Raw genomic sequence first — 25,134 nt, forward strand, 5'->3', positions numbered from 1 at the left:
ACGAACGGCATGCGCCTTATCAGTGTGACGCAGCATTCTCGACAGGAAAGTAGCGGGCGCCGTGTTTTCAGGAAAGGAAACGCAAACAAGGCAGATGACGATTATTGTTGTGGGACAAATTTACACCCCAAAGGGTGCAACAGTTTTAAGAGTGTACACTCTTAGAAAAATTTACACCCTTTGGGGCGTATCTTGTCCCACAACAATAATCGTCATCCGTGCTGCCCGCGTTTCCTTTCTCTAACGCTGCGAGCCCGGTACTTCCCAGTCACGAACGGCATGCGCCTTATCAGTGTGACGCAGCATTCTCGACAGGAAAGTAGCGAGCGCCGAGTTTTCAGGAAAGGAAACGCAAGCAAGGCAGATGACGATTATTGTTGTGGGACAAATATACACCCCAAAGGGTGCAACAGTCTTAAGAGTGTACACTCTTAGAAAAATTTACACCCTTTGGGGCGTATCTTGTCCCACAACAATAATCGTCATCCGTGCTGCCCGCGTTTCCTTTCTCTAACGCGGCGAGCCCGGTACTTCCCAGTCACGAACGGCATGCGCCTTATCAGTGTGACGCAGCATTCTCGACAGGAAAGTAGCGAGCGCCGAGTTTTCAGGAAAGGAAACGCAAGCAAGGCAGATGACGATTATTGTTGTGGGACAAATATACACCCCAAAGGGTGCAACCGTTTTAAGAGTGTAAGAGTGAGTGTAAGAGTGCACGCCGCTGAACGCTGCTCACAGCTCAATACATCTGTCGGATTTTCGACCCCCATTTCATTCTCAATTTCATTCATTCTCAAATAAAACGGTAGAATTGTCGAGGTCTCACACGCCAAATTATTGCAGCTGATATAACAATAATTACGTCTTATTCGTTCCGTAATCAGGTTTCCCGATACCTCTTTCAGGATTTATCTCTCTACAATTTTCTTTATTTATTCAACACGCTCCCTTTTGTGTTTTTGGTCCCTATTATTTTTTTTTCTTTTATTGGCTTTAGGCCCGTCATACCTCTGTTGGTGCGGTTTTCCCTCATACTTATTTAAATTGCTTTTACCACTGGGGCGCTCCAAAATATGCCACGTTTGCGTGTGCCTTGAGATGGCAGAGTCACAAATGGAAAGTTTGCGCACTTTCAGCAGCGTCAGTTTCGATTTCAATTTATTTATTTATCTTCTGATAAACAAAAAAAAAAGGTGCCATTTTCAGAAATGTATGCCACCCGTATGATAAATTGCGCTCCGAATTTTTATAGAAACAGTGAAGACTTATGACGCTTTGTTTATAAATGTTTACAAAATCACAGCGAACAACATGTTTTTTCAGTTTCAGTTTCAGCGTTTCGGTCAACATAAGCCAGATACAAAGCCGTTAGTTTTGACCTGTTTACTGCATTTCGCCATAAGACACTGCACGAGTTCGCCGCGCTCAATGCAGTGCTGTGCACCGAGCGTCGTCAAGTGCGTCTCCTTCGACTTGCCCTGCCCTTTTTGCTACGTTGCGAGACCCCCCTTGTCTGGGCAGTCGTCTGGTGTCTTATCGCTGACGCTGTGACGTCTCCCTCCGTCCTGGACGAATGGGCGTGCGGCCCCGTGCGATGACGACCGCTACACGACGATAAGGTTTCTTATCTCGCCTTGAAAAGGCTTTTGACGGCCGGCGCGCCTTCATGCGCCAGTCTGGCACCGAGGAGCGCAGCGAAAGCAAGTCCATGGCGGACGTCATCATAAGCGTGAGCTTATCGCATTTATTTTTATAGCAATCTCTCTACAGCGCCGATCGTTTCGATCGGCCAATTATAGGCGTTGCGTTCTCTAACCTGTCCTTATCTTCGTGACATTGCACTGGTTGAAACCGAGGCGCGTTGCGTAACCGGGGCAGTTGACCTCTGAGCAATGCGGTGTCGTCGTTCCTGCCTCCGGGCGGGCCGCGCGTCGTCTGCTAGAAGTTACCGTCTGCTCGATCGGCTTCGTCTGCTAGGTTTGTTTCGTGATATCGGGCTTTTGCATCATTCGACTGGCTCCTTTACTAAAAGTTTGTACGTGTACTACCTATCGTATACAGTAGCACTTGCTGAGTGGTCGCATTCGTAATTAGCCACAATACGTCTATCGAAACTCGCCTGGGATATGCGGTACTAGCTATAGCCGTGGCACATTTATAGCAGACCTCGTTATGCCGCAGTTTTATTACGAGATGGCTTGCTTTCTGAACGTACGATGTGCGTTGTAATCATTGTATCACAATTCTGCTTGCGTTTCAGTCACCACTTGTCAAGTCATTCCTCGCCGGCTCACTGAGCGGAACATTCTCCACACTACTGTTCCAGCCATTGGACTTGCTGAAGACCAGACTACAACAACCACAGATTTCTGGGTGCGTATAGGTGTGCTACAACCAAGCCAATCAATGAACTTGGGGATTTATCTCTTATTATCTTTTGTGGCGAGATTATTGCAGGTATTATCTGCAGCTGACACAAACTCGACCGTGATTGATTGGCAAATTTACTCTTGCATCATCTGCTTCATTTCTTTGCGCGTGAGAGTTCCCATAACATTTGGTCACAGCAAGCATTAGTCATTGCACCACTGTACAAAGCTATAGATCTTATCGAATCTATTGCCGAGTGGATGTGACGGCACATGCAGGCAGTTAGGAGGAGACTGGAGACAAGCTGCAAAGCATTTGCCGGGTGGCCTTGTGGCCTTTAAAGAAAAGTACAACTCGGAGGCTACAATAGCAATAAATGTGGTCGTTGAATGCCACTCCTTGCTTGTGACCATATGAGTGTCGTCGAACCTTCTAGATGCGTTTGTGGTGATGGCCTAATTTGTACAACATATTGCAATCAGCCGGTAGCACGCTTGTGAACTAATTGACCGGCCCGTCTTTCTAGAAAGAACGACAGCATTCAAGAATCGTGCATTATCTCGTATCAAAAGCGCGTTTCTTGCTCGGCAGCAAGTGCGTGATAACAAAGCCAATCAGCGAGAGCAAATGATTGAGGCTGGTTAAACTCGTACGACAGCTTTAACAGTTGCAACAGTTACAGTTATCTTGTTGCCAACCTTATTGCACTGCCCGACTTACTTCAGCACACTTAGAACATCTTGTGCTGCACTGTCTTTTACGAAAGCGAAGTCAAATTTATTTAACTCAGGTGATCATTTTTTTGCTCTGTGTGCAGGGAGACCTCAAGAGTGGGTATGCTCAAGCATGTCGTCCACGTCGTCAAAAATGAAAGAGTCTTCGGTCTGTGGAAAGGCACAGTGCCTGTAAGTGAGTGCAAGGCATTTGGTCCCTCAAAGTTATTGACTATAAACTCCAATTAATCAATCAGTCATGGAGAACTACAACCAGCTGCTGTTGGTGGAGGCCCTTCATTCTTGCAAGCAAAAAAACAGGAGCTGCATTGTAGATTGATCATTTACAGTGTGCATTCATCAGCCAAGACAGTGAAAGCGCATATCACAGAAGTAGGGATGTCAAAACAGTTAATGTTGTAATTTTGTAATAAAATAGAATACAAATGTACAACACTTGCTGGCTTTGTATCTCAACTAAAATACTGACCATCTTTATTGTTCTTGCATGCAAATGTTGAAAAAAAAAATGTGGCAACAAATTGTTCAAAAAACAGATTTATTTCCTTCGGTACACATAATGGACGTAATGGTATTTGGAAGTGTATTCAACCGATGAAGCAGCGAGGGCTGTGGAGGGAAAGATTTAATTATTTATGATGCTGCTGCTCCATGATGGTGTAGAAAAAGTTTTGATAAGTGATTTGTGAGTAGGTGCAGTTTTACATTGGAGATTACCGCATGTTTGTTGAAGGGTGTTTTGGGGTCTTTTTAATAAGAGCTGCGTGGTACATTGACCTGGTATGACAAATGGCTTATTTGTTCCAGCAGCTTGTAAATGTGCTGTGAATACTGAGAGCCAGTAGCAATAAATATTGGGGCAAATATTTTTTTATATATTTATTTGAGTGCTCATTCCGGTTATGAATGCATTAAAATACAAGTTTCTCAACCCTATTGGCCATCTGGTGTAAATTTAGGGATTTTCATTTTTCTTACGAGAGCAAATACCCTTTGATTTAACCCTGTTTTGCCTATGATATCATATATGCTATCCTGAGTTTGATGCCTCACAATGCATATTTAAGCCCAGGAAAGCTAACACAAAGCCCTTAGTTATCTTTTTGATGTGCTAGAGCAAAGTTCCAGTTGTGGATAGTTAAACAAAGTGATTAATAAATAATTAATTACTGTACGATATAAGTTTTAATTCAAACAACATTTCATTGTTGTTTTTTTGTGCAAGTGCAAGTGACTAGAGTAAAGGTGAAAAATTTGTTCTAGTTTCCCTTAATGTAGAACAGCAATTGGGGATTTGCAAGCTTAAAATACTCTGTGTGTGTTGTTTTGTGTATAACATTTGTATAAGCTTTGTCATGTGTATAACAGCTGTCTGCGCTGCCATGCCTCATATACATTTTGACACTTTTTAAAATCTGCAGCTGTTCACTTGTGGAGGTTCTTTCTTTGAAACCCTCTCTCTCTCTGCATAGCAGTTCTTCTAGACCCTTTGATGCTCCTTGGGTAAAGTGAAAGTGAAAACGAAAAAAAGAAAGAAAGCTGGAGACCTGTGGAGAATGTTGTGATGCCAGATATTTGGCTTTTCTGTTTTCAGTCCATCGTTCGCTGCGTTCCTGGAGTCGGATTGTACTTCTGCACCCTTCATTTCCTGAAGACAAGCCTCCAGTAAGCTTTAAAAAAATTTTTTTCAGCACTTTTCCGTCTGTATAGGTTTAGAGAGCAGCCACTTCGCAAGCAATAAAGACTGCAAGAGTGCTAAGAGAAACCTATCATTCTTGTATGTAATGCAGTTCTAGACAGTTCAACTGCTTTGCATTTTTTTTACCACATGATATACTGCATCCATGACGAAGTATTAACAAATCTTGCTAGCCAATGTAACATGTCGATTTTTCGATGGAATGTGTTGGTTATATTGAGGCCAAAGAGTTTGCACTTCAGTTTATCATATGTTTACAGATATGTTAACTGATATGTTGTACTTCTTGAATGACTGTATACAAGAAAGTTGAGCAGTAATGCAATGCTTCGTAAGGATGAAACCGCTTTACTTGATTGCTTTACTTGAAGCATACACATTAATTACAAATGCATGTTGTGCATGCCTGTCAAGTTCTTCATTGTTTATCTCTGATCACAGTTTTCAAGAACAACAAATTAGGACCCAAGTTTAGGCACTCAAATTTGTCCTTAATATGTGGTTATATTTTTACTAGAGTATTTGTACATCACATTTTAACTTTATGTGCACACTTCATTCACTTTCATGCTGTCTTAAGTTGGTTTGTAAGAAAGATTTTGCACGAATTATGTGACAGTTGAAGTAGTTTTCTTGCTTCTATATTGGATAATACTATATAATTAAAATTGGTTTCCACTAATGCATATTTAAGGGAGTGCAGGCGTTTACTGGTCATTAACCTAGCTCGCCACAACATTCTCCCTGGCTTAGCGCCCAAGAGATTGTCTTTGTTGCTTTGCCACTCGCCTCCAATCTCGTGAGCAAGGAATACGCAAGTCACGTCTCGAGCTGTTTTCGCAATTGCATTTGGCATCCTTCCGGACATCGTAGTCTGGCTATCAGTTGCGTGTTTGTCTCGAATGACATGTTATCTGCAGTTGCACCATCTTTGTTGAGATATTACGGTAGTCTTGAGACACTCCCTCGTCCGAGATGTTGCTGCGGTCTTCGTCAGCGTGCATTTTGGTGCTCATCACAAAGCTCTGCTGGCATTTGACGGGTGCACAATCTTGAAAAAGTTGTTTAAATTTTCAAAATTTATAAAATCAAAACGCTTTCTTTTCTTTGCTGTCATGTGTAAGCGATAGAAGGGTGGTAGACTGAACAAGTTTGTATTCCATTCTTGTTGCAGAATTCTGTGACGCTGAGCAGGGAACGGGGAAACAACAGACGAACATGAGTGCTAACATCCAACCGAGGTTTATCTTGATATGCAGGGAACTTATACTGGTTAACGAAGAAGTAGTGTACAGGCAAGAAGGCCGGATAAGAAAACAAGCACAAGGAGCGAACACAACATAAAAGAAAGCAAAAGTATCTACGCCCAGTGACAGATATAAAATAATCACGATTACAAACTTCATGTGCCTGCCAGCTTCCTCCCAGAAACTCAAGTTCTTCATGCATTAGAGGGACTTGCAATAAGTAGAAGCCTAACACTAAAGTTTTTTTTTTCCTTACATTTGCTGCTTGCACTGTTTAGGGGAGAAGTCCTGAATGGAATGCAACACCTCTTGAGTCCACTTATCATTTATTTCTCTACTCTCTGCAATTCTCATGAAGTTGATTTCTGTACAGTGGTTTATCAGTGCTTGAAAACCTCTGCATTGTCTTGTGACACTTGACAGCTGCAAGATATTCATGTGTACGCATTGATTGCTTTATTTGCTCTTTCTGTTTTCTCATGAGTCCGACAAATGTTGAAAAGTGTCCTGCAGGCCAAATTTTCCTGCCAGTTCTTCTCCCGGTCGCTTTTTTTCTTTCCCTCACTATTTGGTGTTGACTCGTGGGACTTCTGCATTTATCCATTTTGAAAGTCTCTTGACCGTTCTAGAAATTCTGGTGACAAAGGATGATGGCAGTACAGTGTTGAGTGTTTGTGCAAATTTGTGTGAATACGTTCCGTATTTTTGTGTGGATAACACTCTCCTGTAGGTAACCCGCACCTCCAATTGAAACACACTGAGGAGGAAAAAATAAGCCTAGCATAACCTGCCTGCCATACGACAGCCGTCAGATCTTAATGAAAGCAGTCTGGCACCACCATTGGCGCCAGCTAGAGCTGGTGGTGATAAACTTTATTGAAAAGGGGAAGGGTAAAGGGGGACGTGGCTGAGGGTTTGGGCTCAAGTAAGGCCCTGGGCCTGCTTGACCTTTTCCGCCCAGTCCACCAGTTCAAGCTGTCGGTCGACGTCCCCGAAACTGAGCCAGGCTGTCCAGTCAGTCTCACTCCTGACTGGACAGCCTGGACTCGACTGGAATGAGAGAATGGGAGCGAGGTGCATTCCCACATTATGTGTGTGAGTGTTCCTGTTTCTGAACAGAGCCTACATTAGTCACTTTCCTTGCCCCCTGTGATTTTGTTAATGTATTTTGGGTGTGGGTATGTGTTCGTCTGAAGTCGCCGAAATGCGACCGCTTGCATTTTGTCGATTTGCTTGGCCGGTGGTGGGAGCGCGCGACACCTGAAGCGATACTGATGGGCTATCTCATAATTAGTCTCGCAGGGTTCCTCGTGTTAGAGCTCTGGAAGCAATTTCACTTTCTATGTTAATTCGTCATTGCGTTCGCAGCTGTTCGCTCTTGAAGCGTGGCATGTCCTCGCAGCAATGCAAAGCACGCTAATTGCCTTCTGGTTGGGCTTCACGGCAGTGCACTTCACATTTTTAAGTACAGTCGAACTTGAATGTAACAAGTCTGGGTCAAACAAGTTATTCTCTATATAGAACATCTGAAAGTTACTGACCGGTACCCTTGTAAGATAATCGCCTCATAATGAAGTGGAAATCGGATATATCAAATATGGAGTGTATGCCGCCAGCCCTCTAAAGCCGAGTGCATGCCATGAACACAATGTGCTGGGTAATTATTATCATTATTATTGTTGCCATGATTAGGCAAAAATTGCTGCCTACTACGCATGCTATCATTTTCAGTAAATTTCTTATTATCTTATTATTAGTGGAAGAAAAAATCCTTGATTTTTTCTTCCACTGGAGATAACAGATCCGTGTGTAATGAATGCATCACAGAAGTTCGTATAAGTTAATTATTGGCAAGTTTGGGTATATCGAATTACCTGGTACATCGAACTCTTTTTATCATATAAGGCCACTTGTTATAACCACGTTCGACTGTATACATGAATTCTGCCTTTGGGTGCGTCTTCACGGCAGTCACTTTGGCATTGCCGTGAAGCTACGCATGAAGGCAAAATTTTCGTGCAATTTCGATCCCAATTTGGTACTTGAAGACTTGAATTTTCTTGGCGTGGGTTGTACACATGAAGATGTGGTATTATACCAGGAAATGTAGGAGCTTTATTGTGTGCCATCAACCTGATGCAGTGATGAGCCAGCTTTAAAACTGAGCCTAGCTGGTTTGTGCTTCAACAAGAATGGCCAGCAGACTCGCAGTGAAAGTCTGGCTCTCGACTACAGCAGGGATAATGGATTGCCTTGACTTCGCAGCCTTGACAACCCAAGCTCAAGCGAAGCCATGTTCCTTGGTGCCAGCGCCCGGTCCATAGCCGGTGTTGTGCTGCTGCCGGTCACAGTCATCAAAACAAGATTCGAGGTCAGCCTCATTGTTTAGGTTATTATATCTTTTATTTACGGGACTCCTGCAGCGCTGTAGTAGCATTACTGTGGGGTCGCAGAAGGGGGAGCGTGAGTCAGCCCAGTTTGAAAACATAGCTGAGCAATGGAACTGGGGGAAATCAAAATGCAAAATACAATATGAAATGGCATAAGCAATACAAAATCAAAGTGCCCATTGAATAGGGCATCATAAGTTAAAAGGATGAAAAAAAGATAAGGTTACCAGAGTGCTGACAGCACCTTGATAGATACATTAGCTCCAAAGGATACTCCGTTTTGTTAATGCCGGTTCTGTTATGGCGTATAATGTGTAAAAATTTCAGTCTATGTTTCTGCCTTTCTGTTGATCAATTTACCTTGATTGATTCAGCATACCATTGCGTGCATGCGTCAAATGCTGCTTGCAATCTTGGCCACCGAAAGCGTGATACAGGCATTTGAGTTGTCTGTTCTTAGCTGTAAATGTTTGTAATAAATAGTTTTAGTACAGTGTAAAGCAGGAAATGCAAGGATTCTGCATTAGCGTTGCATTGATCCACACTGGCGCATGCCCAGTACACTAGCGTCGCTGGGGCTCTTGCGAGCTTACGCAAGACTAATTCTCACTGCGCTCATCAGTGTATGATAGCGCTAGCATTGCACCACCGTGCATTGTTAACGTGAGCGTTTTGCGCTGTACTAAAACTCTATAGTAGATACAGTGAATAAATGTGTTCTCAACGTTTACTGAGTTTACTAACTATAGCATGCTGATGACGTACAAGTGAAATGCTCTAAATGGAAAATAAAGCAATAATTAGTTTCGAAACTACCCTCAACAGCTTCCGGCTTGCTCACACAATGTGAAACCTTGGCACAGACAATGAAAACAATAAAAAAAGGGGGAAAAAAAGGAAGAGAAGTTGGAGCAACTGAGAGGTATTGCCTAATGCTGCCAGGACAGTACAATGTGTCAGGAAGTAAATAACAGCCATTAAATTACAAAGCACTTTCCAACTTTGTAACCTCCTATTAGAGCACTGCAAGTGCAAAAGTGCTGCGCGGCCTCCTTGATGGGAAACTGCTGTAGCCTTAACAAAGCGCAGTGTGAGGCGTTGGAAACCATTCGGTTTCTGCTATCAGACAGCTGACGAAGGAAAGAAATCAGAGTTTTGCCGCAATGCCTACCTCTCGTCAAGCGTGGGTCTTCTTTTTTCTTTTGGTTTTTGCAAGCTGAATCTACAATTCTCAGAGCCAGCAGGCACAATCTCCTGCTGACAAGCGGCACTGATAAGGGTGTGTGTGTGAGTTGGGTTGAGGCTCCCGCTATCTCGGCGAACAAACTGCAGGGGTTTGGGAAAGCTGCGAAAGCCTTTTTATTTCGTTTCGCGCGCTTATCGAGGAAGTCGCACGATCTTTCTGCCTGTTGTCGTCAACAGCAGCATCTGCTTACGCCCCCCCCCCCCATTCCCCTTATGCTTCTGCCAATTTTTCTGTGGTCGAGTGTGTCCACTTCGTTGGCTCGCTGCAGGCAATGTGGTTAGGAAAAAGAGATACCTCCTATCAGGTTTTCACCTGATGAACCATTCTAAGTGAGCAAACTTGATTCAGCTTCGAAGAGCAGTCTGAAGGAGTGTCGCAACCAATCGACACCAACAGGCAATGAACTGCACTGTCGCCATGGTGAACAAGCAGATAATGGGACAGTGATGCAAGCAGGAAGGATGTGCTGACAACAGTCTGCATAAGTTGCTTGGTCAGTTGAGCAACTTAAAGCATTGCACTTTTCTCTCATATATATACCATACAAGAAATATCAGGAAATCATGTCCAATTTATTAGAAAAATAAATTTTTAAAAGAAATTGTCAGCTTGAGACCTACTGATATAGATTAGAGGCTATCTTGAGGTTGCGGGTTCTATCCCGATTACAGTGGCCACATTTTGATGAAAGCAAAAATTCTGAAATGCTCTTGTACCTTGATGAACCCCGGTTAGTCAGTATTAATATGGAGTCCCCCAATTATTGAGTGCCTCATAACCAGGTTGTCACTTTGGCACCTAAAGCCCCAGAATTTAATTTAATTTGTCAGTTCAAGGGCTAAAAAGCATCACTCAAGATCGTATTTCCAATGAGAGCGTTTAGGACTCTCACAAATTACCCTAGTGTACGGGTCTATGCAAAACACGGGGAGGGCGGGAGATGGAAATTCAAGACGATTATCAAAACGAGAACTAAGTAATAGCAGGAGCCAACATTTCGACAGGTGTACTTGTCTTTGTCAAGGCGCCTTGAAAGAAATGAGTCCATTTGGCGAAACGTTCGCTCCTGCTTTTACGATATTCTAATTTTGCTCATCGCCTAGTGTACGGGGTGAGCCAGAGATAGTCTCCTGTGTCACTGGCATTCTTCTAAAGCATTGATGGTAGAGGAGGCCAGTCAGACACTCTGATAAGTGATCTTTCATGGCGAAGCTGTGAGCTGGGATCAGCACGGCTGTCGCCACCCGGAAGCCCATCGGGCGTAGTCTGTTTCCCGCCACGTTTCACGCAGACGCCTCTGGTCGTTCACCTTTGGCGTCGAGAATGCAAGCACGAGGATGCCAGCACGTGGTTTTATGTTTGCGTGAAGCAGTGAGAGGCAGGAGGAAGCTTGGAGCCGATACGTCCCCTTATCTCATATCGCCTATCTTGCCTCTGACGACAGACACATGACTGCCTGTCGCTCCCGTGTTCAAGCGCCAGACCACATCTCTTCTCGCTAGGCAGTTCCTTCCCCCCAGCAGGTGCAAAGTGTGGGGCATGATAAGGACTCTCAGTATGATATTTACATTCACGGTTTAAGGCATGTTTGTATAGATGAAAAAAAAACAGCGCTGCAGTGCTGTTGACAAGCCATACTTTCACATGCCTGGAAAAGGAGTCGAGCACATCGCAATCCATGCTTTATGTTATCTTATCGAGGCGTGTCAGGGTGGTGCATCTATGGAGGAGTTGTTCCTGTCTCGTGCACACGAAGCGCTGGCGTGAACTTTAAAGTTTTACCATATCACCGATAACCCAGACCCCCCACTTGGTGGATGGATTTTCCTGCACTTGCAGAACCACTAAGTGACAACATTCATATCCTTACGAAAAGTGAATTTATGTTGCTTCTTTTGTTATGGAATATTTTTAAACTTGCCCATTTCTAGAACACTTCTGATGCATTTCCTGTGTCTTAGCTTGCGAGCTAAGGCATGGAAAATGTGTAGACACAAAGAGGAAGGGCGGGAGGGGTTGATGTCCATGCTGCACCAATGTCTCTTGATGTCATTGCCGTCCTCACTCGCTGGATCGCCACTTTCGGTAGTTGATGATAACAATGTTATCATCCTCTTCGCTTGAAGAACAAAACTCCACTTCACTGTTTTCACTGTTGGATCTCACTTTCCCAGTCAAACGACAGCTTCCGTTTGCATGCACAGGCTGCATGCAAGCTGTCAGACACACGTACGAGTTTTCAGCTCGAATTCGTGGGTTCGGTCCCGTCTGTGGCGGCTGCATTTTGATGGGCCCCGAAATGCAAAGAACACTCCTGCACTTAGATTTAAGTGCACATTAAATAACTACAGATGGTCAAAATTAATCCGGAGTCTCGTAATGTGATTGCGGTATTGGCACTTAAAACCTTGTAATTTATTTATGATTTTTTACTTTAAATTTATCAAATGTGAATAGTAACACTGGCAGTGTTACTAAAACGAGAAAAAGAAAAAGGAGGGAGATCTCTGCCCAGTGTGCATTCGTTTCAGTGGTTTCCGATGTGTCTCAGTATTTCTTTACTTGTTATGCTTATCAAACATAAATGTGAAATTTACTGGGATAATGCAGAAAACTTGTGAATCATCCTAAACCCCTCCCCCCCCGCCCCCCCACGATGGTGTTTTTCGTAGTCCATACGAGTAGCTCCGAGATGATTAAATGCCACAATCTAACATTTTTTTTCTTGTCTCGTACTTTCAGAGTGAAGTGTACCACTACAGGACTATGAGTGAGGCCACCAGGGACATCTACAGGACAAATGGACTACGAGGTAGGTGCTGCAGCCACTTAAACGCCAACTGCAAAGAGATTTCACTTTGGCTAAATTGGTTATAAATGAGTGGGTATGTCGGAGCAATCTTTGCAAAGCTGCAGTGCTGGTGATTATGGAAATTTGTTTTACTGTTAACAGCCTTTAAGTACTAGCTCCTAAGTAGACAACAAAGGCGCCTCGTCAGATATGATGCAAATCCCAGACCATGAGCTCCAAGACCCATCAGCATGCCACAGACATTGCCAGGTCTTGTAGATAATGCCCAGGTGCTGTGTTGTTATTTAATATTCAGGGTTCTGCATCATTTCCAGTGAGCGGCAATGACATATTTTTTTCTTTTTAGTTTAGTATCAAGTATTTTTTTTTCTAGCGTTTCCTGATTTGCATTTCTAGTGTTATGTTTTGCACAGACACCGTTTTCCGTGCAGAATTTCACTGCAGTCAGCCTTAAAGAAAAGCAAGTGCAGATTGTGTGTGCTTCCTTCACTTTTCGTTATGTATACTCTTGACCTTTCGCTTGGTCATTCACTTCGCTTGCAACGCTCACTGTTGCTGACCTGGCCATTGTTCTAACCTGCAGGTCTTTACTCTGGTCTCATTCCGACTTTGGTTCGGGACGCTCCATACTCGGGAATCTACCTCGTCTTCTACGTCCAGGCCAAGCGCTTCGTCCCTGAAAGTGAGTTTTCCCATGCACATGGACCAATCGTAACAAAAGCGCATCCTGTTATGTGCTTTCCATATCCACTGAATGCCTATGTGCTGGCCGTACTGCTTGTAGTCATCGTCATCATCATCACCAGCGGTCTTTTCATGTCAACTGCAAGACAAAACTTGGAGGTTAACAAGGAAGCTTGAGAAGAAGCTAATGATCGCGCACTGAGTGATGGGATGAAAAATCATGTGTGTGACATTACGAGATGTGCAAGACAGTTCTTCAAGGGTGCCGCTTTAGGAGTTTTGGGGGACAAAGTTCGTAGCTTTGATGAAAAGTGTTGGAGTGCCCCTGTCCTGTCTTTCTTCCACATTTGGAAGAGCACATGACCCAAAGGTGCTATATCTCCAGTCTGTGCCATGCATTGATGCTTCTCCTGAATTGTTTTGAGTGCAGTGTAATTCACGCACACTTTCTCTTGACTGCATTCGTGTGCCCCCAATTACTTTTATGATTCAGTCATAATGCTGAGTTTGTTGATTTGAGGATTACCCACAGCTGCGGCTCTGTGCGTGTAGTGTTCTGCTGCTGTTTACTAGGTTACAGGCTTTATCCCAGGAATTGACAGCTTCATTCTAGTGGAGTGCAGTAACATTCGTATACCAAGCATGGGCACATGTGAAAGAACCCCGGGGTTCAGAATTCATTTGAATTCCTCTGCTGTGGAGTCCCTCATAGCCCAGTCTACATAAGACCACATCACAGATTAATTTGAACATTGGTCGATTGATTGATTCCTTGATTAATTATTTAATGTGCACCCAAAGCTCATCGTACAAGCACTTCTCACATTTATTTCCCCTATCAGTGTAGTCCACACTCCCATGTCTAGCTGCAGAACCCCATAGCCTGTGAGCCACCGTGATGGGTCTAAGTTGAATGTTTAAATTTAACCCAATGTGGAATGGATGTCTCGCATTAAGGAATAAATTTAAGGAGCACATTAAAAAAAGACGCAGACTGGACAGGGGACAGCACAAGCGCTCACTATTAAGTAATATATTTTAGGAAGAAAAAAATGCACAGTTCAGGGTCTGCAAATGTGTACGAACAAACACCAGGGGTAATCAAAAGGGGAAGAAAACCCGGCCACTCCTTTGTCAGAACTAACAACCTCGTCAGTTTAGCCTTTCATGTGCTCACCATCAACTGTGCTTTCACTTCTTCGTGAAATACACCAGTTGTTAGTGACAGTTGTTAGTGAGCAGTTGTGCTCTTCCCTGCCCTGCCCGTATCTTTCTTTGTTTATTGTGCTCTTTTATTTTATTCCGTATCATGAACCAACTCGCCCAACAACACGTCTCGCTTTAAGCCTTTCTGTAATACGAGCACATTGATGGAGGTAGTATTCCTGGTGAAACTCTGCTATATTTGAGATCGAGATCTGGAGCTTCGAAACATTATTCTGGCAGCCAGCGGTCTCTAGTGTTGGGGAAGGAGGTTGTCTCTCATGTTGGGGTGAAAAGTGTTGGAACCTTGTTGCAGCAGCCATCGGCTAATGAGGCCCTTTGCTGCAAATCTCGCCCGTCTAGGAGTGAGGGAAGGGCACCACCTGGTGGCCGCCAACTTCACCTGCGGTTTGGTGGCGGGCCTACTTGCCTCGCTCGTCACGCAGCCGGCTGATGTGATCAAGACCCACATGCAGCTTCAGCCGGGAAAGTTCCGGAGTATCCTCACCTCCATTCTCCTCATTGCCAAGGTGTGTGTGAAGAGCTGTGGAACCATGGAGGTTACTAGGTTCCTGCAGTGCAGTCATTTACGAAAGGCGCTTGTAAAGATTGTTTCATCAGTACCATGAATTTGGAGCAGGCATATGCGATAGGCGTCAAAATGAGCGCACGTCTCTCTAGATTTAGCAGAATCTAAAAATTGTGTTCTATATAATCCCGCGAAACACCCTTAGGGTATCAAACCAAAAATGGCAGTGCCAGTTGGTAAAGCCGGTTGAAGCACAAGCAGTGATCCGCTTTCTGCATTTCAAGAGGCACGATGCCGAAGAGATTCATAGCCAAGCTGGTGACGTTGTATGGTGACCGTCACCATGCACTCTCACCGGCTCGGCAGTAATCTGCATTCCTGAATTTTGTATGTATTTCAGTAGGAAAATCAGAGTTGGCCTCAAGGTAAAGCTACCTCTTAAGAGAATCCTAGTCTGAGTAATTGCTGCAGGAGTCCAACTAGGTTCTCTGTAGTCCAACTGGGTCCAACTGTGGTATTGAGCCCAGTTGTGTGGACAAAACGTTTTCTATATGGGCCACCAGCAGTGGTTGTATAGTATGGGGCACAGCTCTCGAAGCACAGCTGAAAAACTGGTGCCACTGGAAAATGTTAGGAATCACTCAAGTCAACCAGCTACATTACACCTTTCAGCTTTAAAATTCTTTGTGGAATAATGAAGACAAAGGCGATTAGGGCTGTTCTCTGGCTCAAAATGATGTAGGACTATGGTTGTAGTTGAAGTCGGCTCTTTAGATTGATACACACTGACTCAAAATGGAGTAGTAGGCATTGGCGTAGCATGTTTCATACTGTTAGACTATCAGATTTATGGGAAGAGCTGCACAAAAAGCCATTTCATTACAGTTTCCATAGTATCATGAACAAGCACTGGAAATTACTTCTGCCAATTTATTAAAGGAGAAGGCTTTGCTAAGACACCGAACATCTATTAAGTATTTATATTTGTAAATAGCACAAAAAACTCAAGACAACGAATAGGATCAGACACACAAATGTGGTATCCCAGAAGAAAGATCATAAATAAAATTAATGCATCCTCTTTCATACAGGCAATGATCACATAACTTCGCTGTGTGCAAACAATGCAGATGGCCACCTTAAAAAGAATGTGAAAGAAGAAGGCATGATAATCAGTACAAAGAGTGTTGATTGCCATGGTGTCCTCTCCCCCCAAAATAAAAGAAAAGTCACTCTTGTACAGCGTTACCGATAGCACAGACTAGCAGTTCTTTTTGCCCCATTTACAGATATGGTGAAATAAAGTGAGACATTGACCACGAAAGATTTAGTAAGGTCGGTGTTTCGGCTCCCGTGACGTTGACCTCGCTAAATCTTTTGTGGTCAGTTTTCCATTTTATTTCGCCACGTTTTCATGCTGACCCAACGAGATTTTGTCACACCCTCACTTTTATTTACAAATGTGCATTGAAACCAACATGCCCAGTCCTCTGTCACGTCGCCGTTAAGTATTCCCCCAAATCCATTACAAAAAAATTTCACCCAGGATGCTCTAAATTAAATCCTCATGACTTTGTTGTTCAGAGAGCTGAAAATTAAAAGCAATGTATTAAGAAAGAAAATGGTGGCAATGCTCTGCATACGGCACTACAAGGTACTTGCTGATGCAGTTGGGAAGATGCTGCGTTGATGTTTGATTGAAATGCGGTATGTTAACTGCAGTGATTTGGCAGTCATCTGAGCTTTTTCGTGTTACGGCTACATCCTGCATTGTGCTTTGGCGAGTATAGTCACAGGTGTGCTGCCCTGTCAATGGCACTTGCAGGAGGAGGGCATGGTTGGTTATTTCCGGGGGCTGGTGCCAAGGATGCTGCGAAGGACGTTGGTCACTGCCATGGCTTGGTCATTCTACGAGCAGGCAAGTCATGGCATTCACACGGTTCCATTGGTGTGGCAGCGATTAAGAAGTATACCTTGTGAATATACAGGCTGAACAAAAGTCCAACAAAGTAGACAAAATGAGCATAGACTACCAAAAATGCATTTTGTTTTCTCCCATAGCTGTTGTGTGTGTCCTTTTGGGTTCCTAGTCTATCTAGATGCCCATATACCATGCCATAAGGTTTTCATTTTTAATAGACTATGTTCGAATTTATCAACAGTAATAACCGTGTGGCAGCACTAAGCAAGCAATTCCACTCTTAAGTGGGTCATGGTAAAAAAAAACATTTGAAACAGCTTGTTGTCATGGCAGATAAAGTAAAGTAGAGCACTATAATAAAGAAAAGAGGGCACCACTTGAAGATGGGACCTGGTAAATTTCAGAGTCACCATCTGGGCAAAACAGAGCCAGGTATGTGTGAAAGTACCATCAGATAGGTCTATGACGTCATACTGACATGAAAGCCTAGGTTTGTGCGAAAAATTCAAAAGAACTTTATTTTTCGCTACAGAAATTGTGTACAGTTGACTCCCGTTAATTCGAACCTTGTGGAACCACAAGATTTGGTAGAATTATACCAAAGGTAAAATTAACAAGTGGCGACAAAAATTAATGAATTCACATCTTTTTTCTCACTTGAAGCAATCTGTAATGTCTTTTTCTTTGCTTCTTGCTTGTCAGGCATGACTCAACCATCATATGGCGGAGAGCACCGAGATGTTTAAATGCTGCCTTAGCGTTGGACTGAAAAGTTCCACAGCATTGAGTCTAGCCTCAATTTCAGCCGTATTCGTGACATGGCACAAAAGTGGAAATAGATGACTTCATGGGTGGAAAGAGCGTTGGACACTAAAAGATAAAAAGAACAGCTTAATGCATAGAGAATCACTAGCATAATTTGATGAATTTCTTGTTTTTTAAAGCTTTTCATAATCAAAAGCATTAACTGTTGCACCAAAACCAATAACCGTTGTGCGTGTGAGGGTGCTGGTTGGATTGAACTAACTGAAGCAGCATGCTTTTGCATTCCAACTAAAGAAGTTATTTCCTACATTCTCGCTGGGACATTTGAGTGCATTCAAATTAAGTGAAAACTCCAATTAACCAAGGTCAAATTAGCAGGAGCCAACTGTATATTGAACTTTTAATGGCTAATTCACAGATGTTGACTTGGTGTTCTTCTGTAGTGTCTCATTATGTGTTGAAAGTGATGAAAGTGTCTCATGGTACTCCTGTGTTGTCTGCTTTTCAGGCAGTCACCACATGACGTCTGCTTACACCGTGGCATTGTTCTTGTCTGTGTTGTGTGGCAAGTAGTGTCTTTTGTCTGCTTTTGTTTTTGTCATTTGCTTGGCCATGTGATAATGTGTCTTGCTATGCCATGATTACTGTCACGTTAGTAAACACTACGATAACATAAGTGACGCACTTCAAAACTGCTCCCCAAAATGCTAGCAAAAGCTTGGTGCAAAGTCTTTCTTCTGTTTGTACACAGCAAATGATAGTTTTTAGTAGGGAATATTAATACCTTTAGCTTGAAATGTGAGTAGAAAAGAGCACTAAACATCACATAAATAGAGCATTCTGCACTTCACAAGTTTTTCAGTGTCACAAAATATAGCAGTGTGTTCATCACAAGTAACCATGTCACAAAATGATGGAACAATGCAAGCAACAAGTGTGACAGTGTCACTAAACAAAACAGTGTGCACATATCAAGTATATAAGAATTGCAGGTTAGAATAATGCATCCATTGAAAGTGGCCTTATTTCACAAAATAGAGCAGTGTGCCACACAAGTGTGGCAGTGTCACTGAATGGAACAGTGTGCACATCATAAGTGCGTCATTGTCACGAAATGTAGCTAATGGCTCATCACAAGTCTGTCACAATATGGAGTACTGCAAGTGACAAGTGTGACAGTGTCACCATTGCAGGCAGAGTGCACATGCATGTGCGTCACGTCACAAAATGGCACAATGTGCACATGTGACAAGGCCACAAAATGCAACATTCTGCACACGCAAGTGTGTCAGCATCACAGATTGTAGTAATGTGTCCATCACAAATGTGTCGATGCTGCAAAATGAAAGTGTGCACGTCACAAGTGCGTCAGTGTCACAAAATGGAACATCCACGCGACGAAGGAAGTGGCATGATGACGCTAACTTGGCTCTATGTTCATCATTAGCGTGATTGACACGGAAGGCTTATGACAGGACACCAGCAGTTAGTGAACACCAGTCAATGTCCCATGACTGCTTGTTACTCAGACCGGAAGTGCATGATGAATGTAAGGGCCACTGAGGCATGCATACAGGCCATCTTTAATGCACTTTTCTTTCAGGCATTGTTGAATCATAGTCACTGCACTTGAGACAATGCAGACAGGCTTCTTAATTGTGCAGTTTGTGGCATACTCATTCCCTGAGCAGGCCCATTGCATCTTAGTTTTTAGAGCTGATTGTGACATAGCACGTGTTTATAGCTCATGCTAGAGGAAATCAATGTTTACACAGTTTATCATTGATCTTCACCAGGGACAAATGAAGAAATTTGTCTGCAGATATTTTACCAGGGCAAGTATAAAATGTCCAAGCAAAAATGGATGGTGCATACAAAGAGAACAGTAGAGGCATGCCCAACATTCGCAGAAACTTGTCATGTCTGTCAAGTCAATTTGAATCAAGAACTGTTAAGCGACATGGAAGCTGTATCAGTGCTCCTTTTTCTCAATGCTGCTTGTACTCTGTGTATATTGCACAATGCTTACAGTTGGGCTCTTTTTCATCTCTTTTGCAGGTTACCAAAGGATTCATCAAGAAGTGAACCAAAATCAGTTTTTCAGTGTGCCAGAGCTAAAACAAAAAAGTCTTCATGCGAAGTTTCGTCCGGGCAACAACAATCCTGCATGACCCCTTGGCCTCTAAGCTCAGACTCTGTTCCTGTACGTCGAATTCCAAGTGGAACCAACCTCCAGACTCTATACCTCACTGTACATACATCTCTCACTGTTTGTTACTGAATCTAGTCGTGCCCTTAGTCCAGACTCCTTTGCCCACAAGCATTGTTGGGTAGCATCTGTGATTCAAGCCAAGGTGGTTCGTGGTGAGGTGACTCGCTGGAGCTGTGGTGGTTTTGAGAGTTCTGCTGACTTGTGCTGACATGTTGTTTCATGTTCATGTTGTTTCGAATGGCTATGTCTCATGTGTAATGAGCTTTCCTTTTTTCATTTCTTTGCTGCCATAGCTTCTTTACAAAGTATCTAACCGAGCACATTGCTTGTTCATTCTTGAAGCACTGTAATGAATCACTTGCCAGCCACATAAATTACTTTTCTTTAAGAGAGAGCTTTAGTTCGGGTGCTCCTATCGAAATGCATGTGAAGGGGTAATTAGTTTTTTTCGGCAACCACTGCACCAAATTTGACGCGGTTTGTTGCATTTAAAAGAAAAACTTAAGATCTAGTGACTGTTGGTTTCAAATTTTTTATTTAGATTGTCATTTCTTTTATTAAAAATTGGCAAAAATCAAAAATTTTCAGTAAATGAAGCTATCAAGTTTACAACTCTCTAAGTCCAATGAAAAATGATATCACAATTCTGTGAATTGCATATAATAGTGCATCTAAAGTGGACAAAATTGATATGTTACACATTAATCTAAAAAAATTTAGCAGTATTAAAATACAGCTTTTGCAGACCTCTTGTACATAACGTAACGAGTTAATGTAAGCTGTAAATTGACATATCGAATTTGTCCACTTTGAATGCTCTAGCGGATGCCGTTTACAAAACCGCTATATATGTTGTTGATGCAGAGCTATTCATTTGTAAACTTCGTGCTCCTGTATTCTTTTCTAACTTTCTCATTTTTGAAAATCTTTTAAACAAAATTCAGGTCATAAATCGAAATTCCGCTTGCAATAGTCACTAGAATTTAACTTCCTCTCTCAAATGCAACAAAGTTCATTAAAATCAGTCCAGGGGTTATCTCAGAAAAACGTTTTTGCGTTTTAAATGTATTTGAACGGGCCATGTCAGAGTTGGGCCCAAGCTAAAGCTTCCTCTTAAGCTACAGGTTGTCGCACTAGTATCGTGTAGGCAGCAGTTACCTTGCCCTCAGGTTCAACAAGGAATACAAAGTGAGCATCAACGTTTGGAAATAAGCTCTAGGAGACTGTTGTTTTAGAACTGTAAAAGAGGATTCATCATTTGGAATGGTTCCTGTTTCTTGATTGAGCTCAGGCATGTGCCAGCGAGGCTTTTATTCTAAAGGAACTGCCTCTTGCAGACGTTGATGCATGGTGGCTGAATGAGTCTTGAGGGCCTTCGGAGAGTAATTGCAGCTTGTATACTTACTTTTATCATGCTGGGAAACACTATACACATTGCTGCAAAAGTTTACAGAACTTGGAGACATGCAAAGCTAAATATTTTTGTTAGCCTGGAAGCAGGAAGTTGAGTGCTGCGGTTTTGTGTTATGTCTGCCAGCACACTCAGATTTTTGTAGCCTACATGTTCCATGACATCTGTAACCCTTGGTAACATATGCTGTGGTCTCTGCCATGATTTTTCGATGCAACTTTATTAGGCGTCGGCTATGTACAGTGTGAGTCGCTTACGTGTTTGCTCATACGTCCACATTTTTTTAGAGTTGGTGGGTGGTTCGTATTCAGTGTCATTGTTGCCTTGCGCATACTGCACTTCATCTGCGGATTTAGCCAGTGGCAAGCTAATGAAATTAATTCTAAGGAAAGTGTTACATTGTTTTTGTTGTCATTGAACCATCAGCGTTTCCTCATGTAGGTTGTCCGTATCTACAAACTTAGCCAGAAGAAGGGTTTGTGAAATTTATTCAAAAGAAAACATGGCATTGTTTTGCTCTTTAACTTGACAACAGGCAGGCGAGGGTTGTGTGTGAGTCGGGATGTCTTTGCAGTTGCAAGTGAAGATGCAGTCCTGCAAGTGCAACCTGTGAAAACGTTTTGTGGCTTATGCAACGTCACTGTTGCAGCACTGTCTATGCAACTGTTTTCTTGCATGCCATGCAACATCGACGCCATTTCTTTGTGCAAAGTTCTTCTTGCATGTTTTTTTGTACATTTGTACAGATGGAAGCATGATCTTTTTGCATCTATTGGCTCTGAAGAAGTATCTGATCTGTTGCAACTAATCATCACACTGAGAAGGTTGTTGTTAACTTGGCCTAATCAGCAGCACTTTAAAACTAGCGCTACACTTGTGAAGCAGACATTATACTGAGCGCTTATCATCTCTGATTAGTAGCCTGTGCCTTCGGATGCTTTAACTAGAGCTATCTTATGCATAGTTGACAATTTCTTGTAAAGGACTTTGTATTTTGTAAATACACATCAAGGTAATTTTTCATCGTACGATTGCTGTTGTCACTGTATACTGCAGTCCAATGCACACAATATTAAATGCTTTTACTTTGCGATTCGACTGCTACAAATACATGGAATTTCAGACACCACATAATTGTACATACGTGTTGCATGCATGCATGCAAGCTTTATGAAAATACTTTTTCTTTCTTTTTCATATTGTATTTGCACAGGCTTTCAGTCATCCACACTAAAACAGTAAAAAGGAAAGTGAGACCATGTATGCATTAAATTTGGTTGCAGCTGGAACTTGAATTATAGAATGAACAAGACAGCATACGACGAATTCCGATTCTCGCAGCTGTTCATGGCTTTTTATTTAAAAAATGCGGGCTCATTTAGCAGCTGTCAAATAACCCAGGAAGCACAAGTTGGCTACTAGCTAGCTTGTACAGCTTGAGCCGTCTAGAAGCAGCTCAAGCTATGTCAAGTTATAGTTTAGACCTCTTCAGGACGGCTAGCACTTGATGTCTGCAAGCCATATGCTTCTAGCCATTGTGTAGACAAGACAGTTGCTTAGAAAAGGTGTCCAAATTTCGAAGGCATTGTCAGAGAAGATCCAAGAAAGCCTCAACAAATTGGAGGGGGGGCGACACGGTCAATTTTGTAAGCGCGGAAGCTGCCGGCATGCTTCGGAAAAGGTGAGAAGTTAGTGGTGTTGATAGGGCATATGAAATCATACAGGGCACCTTGAAATCAGCACCACAAGTGGAGCGCGCGGAATCTGGTTCTTCGTAGATTTGCTATCCATGCTTTGAAGCACGTACGTTCGCCGGTTCGAATTTGGCGACACATTAATAGCGTGTTGCGACTTGCAGCCTGCAAAGGATCGAGGTGCGCAATTTAAAATGAACTTAAAGAGTGAGTAAAATTAAAATACATAAGCTTGAGAAAAGACTATAAACAGCTTTCTTCGAGCGCAGCACTGGTACGTAGCAAAGGTGGCGCCACACGCAGAGCTGCCCACTGCCATAGGTCAGTGGGGCGCCTCGCATTGGGCGCTCACGGGAAGACTACAAATGAAGCCATGCAGGGTGATATGGGCTGGACAAGTATTGAGGGAAGCTCACAGTAAAATTATGAAGAACGAATTAAGCATATAGCAGAAAGTAAGTGGGCTGGAAGAGTGCTCAGATATTTGTACAGAAAACACATTTATTCACAATGGAGGAAAAGAACTAGGAAGCTTAACAAGTATGCGACCGGTTTGGTGAGCAACATGGCGACAAAGGATGTTGAGCGGAAAGAGAGAGAGGCGGGAGATAATGTCAAGGGTGGCTGCAGTGATAAAGAAACCTGCCATGAGTAACTATACGTAAATGAAAAAAAAAATGAAATCGAAGCGAGATCAGGATCTCGGAACATGCACTTATAAAGCGAGATACAAGGAGGACGAATCGTGCTTATTGCGGTAAAGCTAGGGAAACGGTGGAGCATGTTTTTTTAGAATATGAAGATGACTGCCGAGCGATCGATGGCCTCCTTGAAACCCTTGGATTCAGCGAGAGCAGGGGGAAAGTAAACATGTCCGCAATAGAGATGAGTTAAGAGGCGATTGGAAGATTCACTCTTTAAAAAATTTACACCCTTTGGGGCTTATCTTGTCCCACAACAATAATCGGCATCTGTCTTGCCCGCGTTTCCTTTCTTTAAAGCTGCGAGCCCGGTACTTACCAGTCGAACGGTGTGCACGTTATCAGTGTGATACAGCATTCTCGAAGGAAAGTAGCGAGCGCCGAGTTTTCAAGAAAGGAGATGCAAGCAAGGTAGATGCATGACTATTATTGTGGGACAAATTACCCCAAAAGGGTGCTACTGCGGGGGCTGGTGATCTTCGGGGAAGCGACAGTCCCCAACCGAACGGCGCCGGGATGTCTACTGCGGCGACTCGTTTCGTAAGGACGACAATACGACAGTACCCAACCGAAATGCGCCGATATGTCTAGTGCGGCGACTCGCTTTGTAAGGACGACAATACGACAGTCCCCAACCGAAATGCGCCGGTATGTCTATACTGCGGCGACTCGCTTTGTAAGGACGACAATACGACAGTCCCCAACCGAAATGCGCCGGTATGTCTATACTGCGGCGACTCGCTTTGTAAGGACAATACGACAGTCCCCAACCGAACGGCGCCGGGATGTCTACTGCGGCGACTCGTTTCGTAAGGACGACAATACGACAGTACCCAACCGAAATGCGCCGATATGTCTACTGCGGCGACTCGCTTTGTAAGGACGACAATACGACAGTGCCCAACCGAAATGCGCCGATATGTCTACTGCGGCGACTCGCTTTGTAAGGACGACAATACGACAGTGCCCAACCGAAATGCGCCGGTATGTCTATACTGCGGCGAGTCGCCTTGTAAGGACGACAATACGACAGTTCCCAACCGAAATGCGCCGGTATGTCTATACTGCGGCGAGTCGCTTTGTAAGGACGACAATACGACAGTTCCCAACCGAAATGCGCCGGTATGTCTATACTGCGGCGACTCGCTTTGTAAGGACAATACGACAGTCCCCAACCGAACGGCGCCGGGACGTCTACTGCGGCGACTTGCTTCGTAAGGACGACAATACAACAGTCCCCAACCGAACGGCGCCGGGATGTCTGCTGCGGCGACTCGCTTCGTAAGGACGACAATACGACAGTCCCCAACCGAACGGCGCCGGGATGTCTACTGCGGCGACTTGCTTTGTAAGGACGACAATACGACAGTCCCCAACCGATTGGCGCCGGGATGTCTACTGCGGTGACTCGCTTTGTAAGGACGACAACACGACAGTCCCCAACCGAACGGCGCCGGAATGTCTACTGCGGCGACTCGCTTCGTAAGGACGACAACTCGACAGTCCCCAACCGGAA

At 43.5% G+C, this 25,134-nt stretch overlaps 1 protein-coding gene across 2 annotated transcripts; it reads left to right on the forward strand.

Annotated features, from left to right (window-relative positions):
- Positions 1–1,360: 1,360 nt before the first annotated feature.
- Positions 1,361–22,251, forward strand: LOC139048946 (mitochondrial glycine transporter-like). Of its 2 annotated transcripts, XM_070523940.1 has the most exons (11): positions 1,361–1,729; positions 2,261–2,373; positions 3,188–3,275; positions 4,699–4,769; positions 8,316–8,421; positions 12,429–12,498; positions 13,082–13,180; positions 14,749–14,915; positions 16,740–16,836; positions 18,113–18,165; positions 19,659–22,251. In XM_070523940.1, exons 1-10 carry the CDS (start codon positions 1,667–1,669, stop codon positions 18,121–18,123), a joined length of 885 nt encoding a protein of 294 aa, XP_070380041.1. In that variant the 5' UTR covers positions 1,361–1,666; the 3' UTR covers positions 18,124–18,165; positions 19,659–22,251. The 2 variants fall into 2 exon arrangements, with proteins under 2 accessions (XP_070380041.1, XP_070380040.1); XM_070523939.1 differs by lacking the exon at positions 18,113–18,165 and having other exon boundaries at positions 16,740–16,832.
- The last annotated feature ends 2,883 nt before the right edge of the window (positions 22,252–25,134 follow it).

The sequence above is a fragment of the Dermacentor albipictus genome, chromosome 8, assembly GCF_038994185.2.
Source record: "Dermacentor albipictus isolate Rhodes 1998 colony chromosome 8, USDA_Dalb.pri_finalv2, whole genome shotgun sequence".
NCBI classification, from domain to species: Eukaryota; Metazoa; Arthropoda; class Arachnida; order Ixodida; family Ixodidae; genus Dermacentor; species Dermacentor albipictus.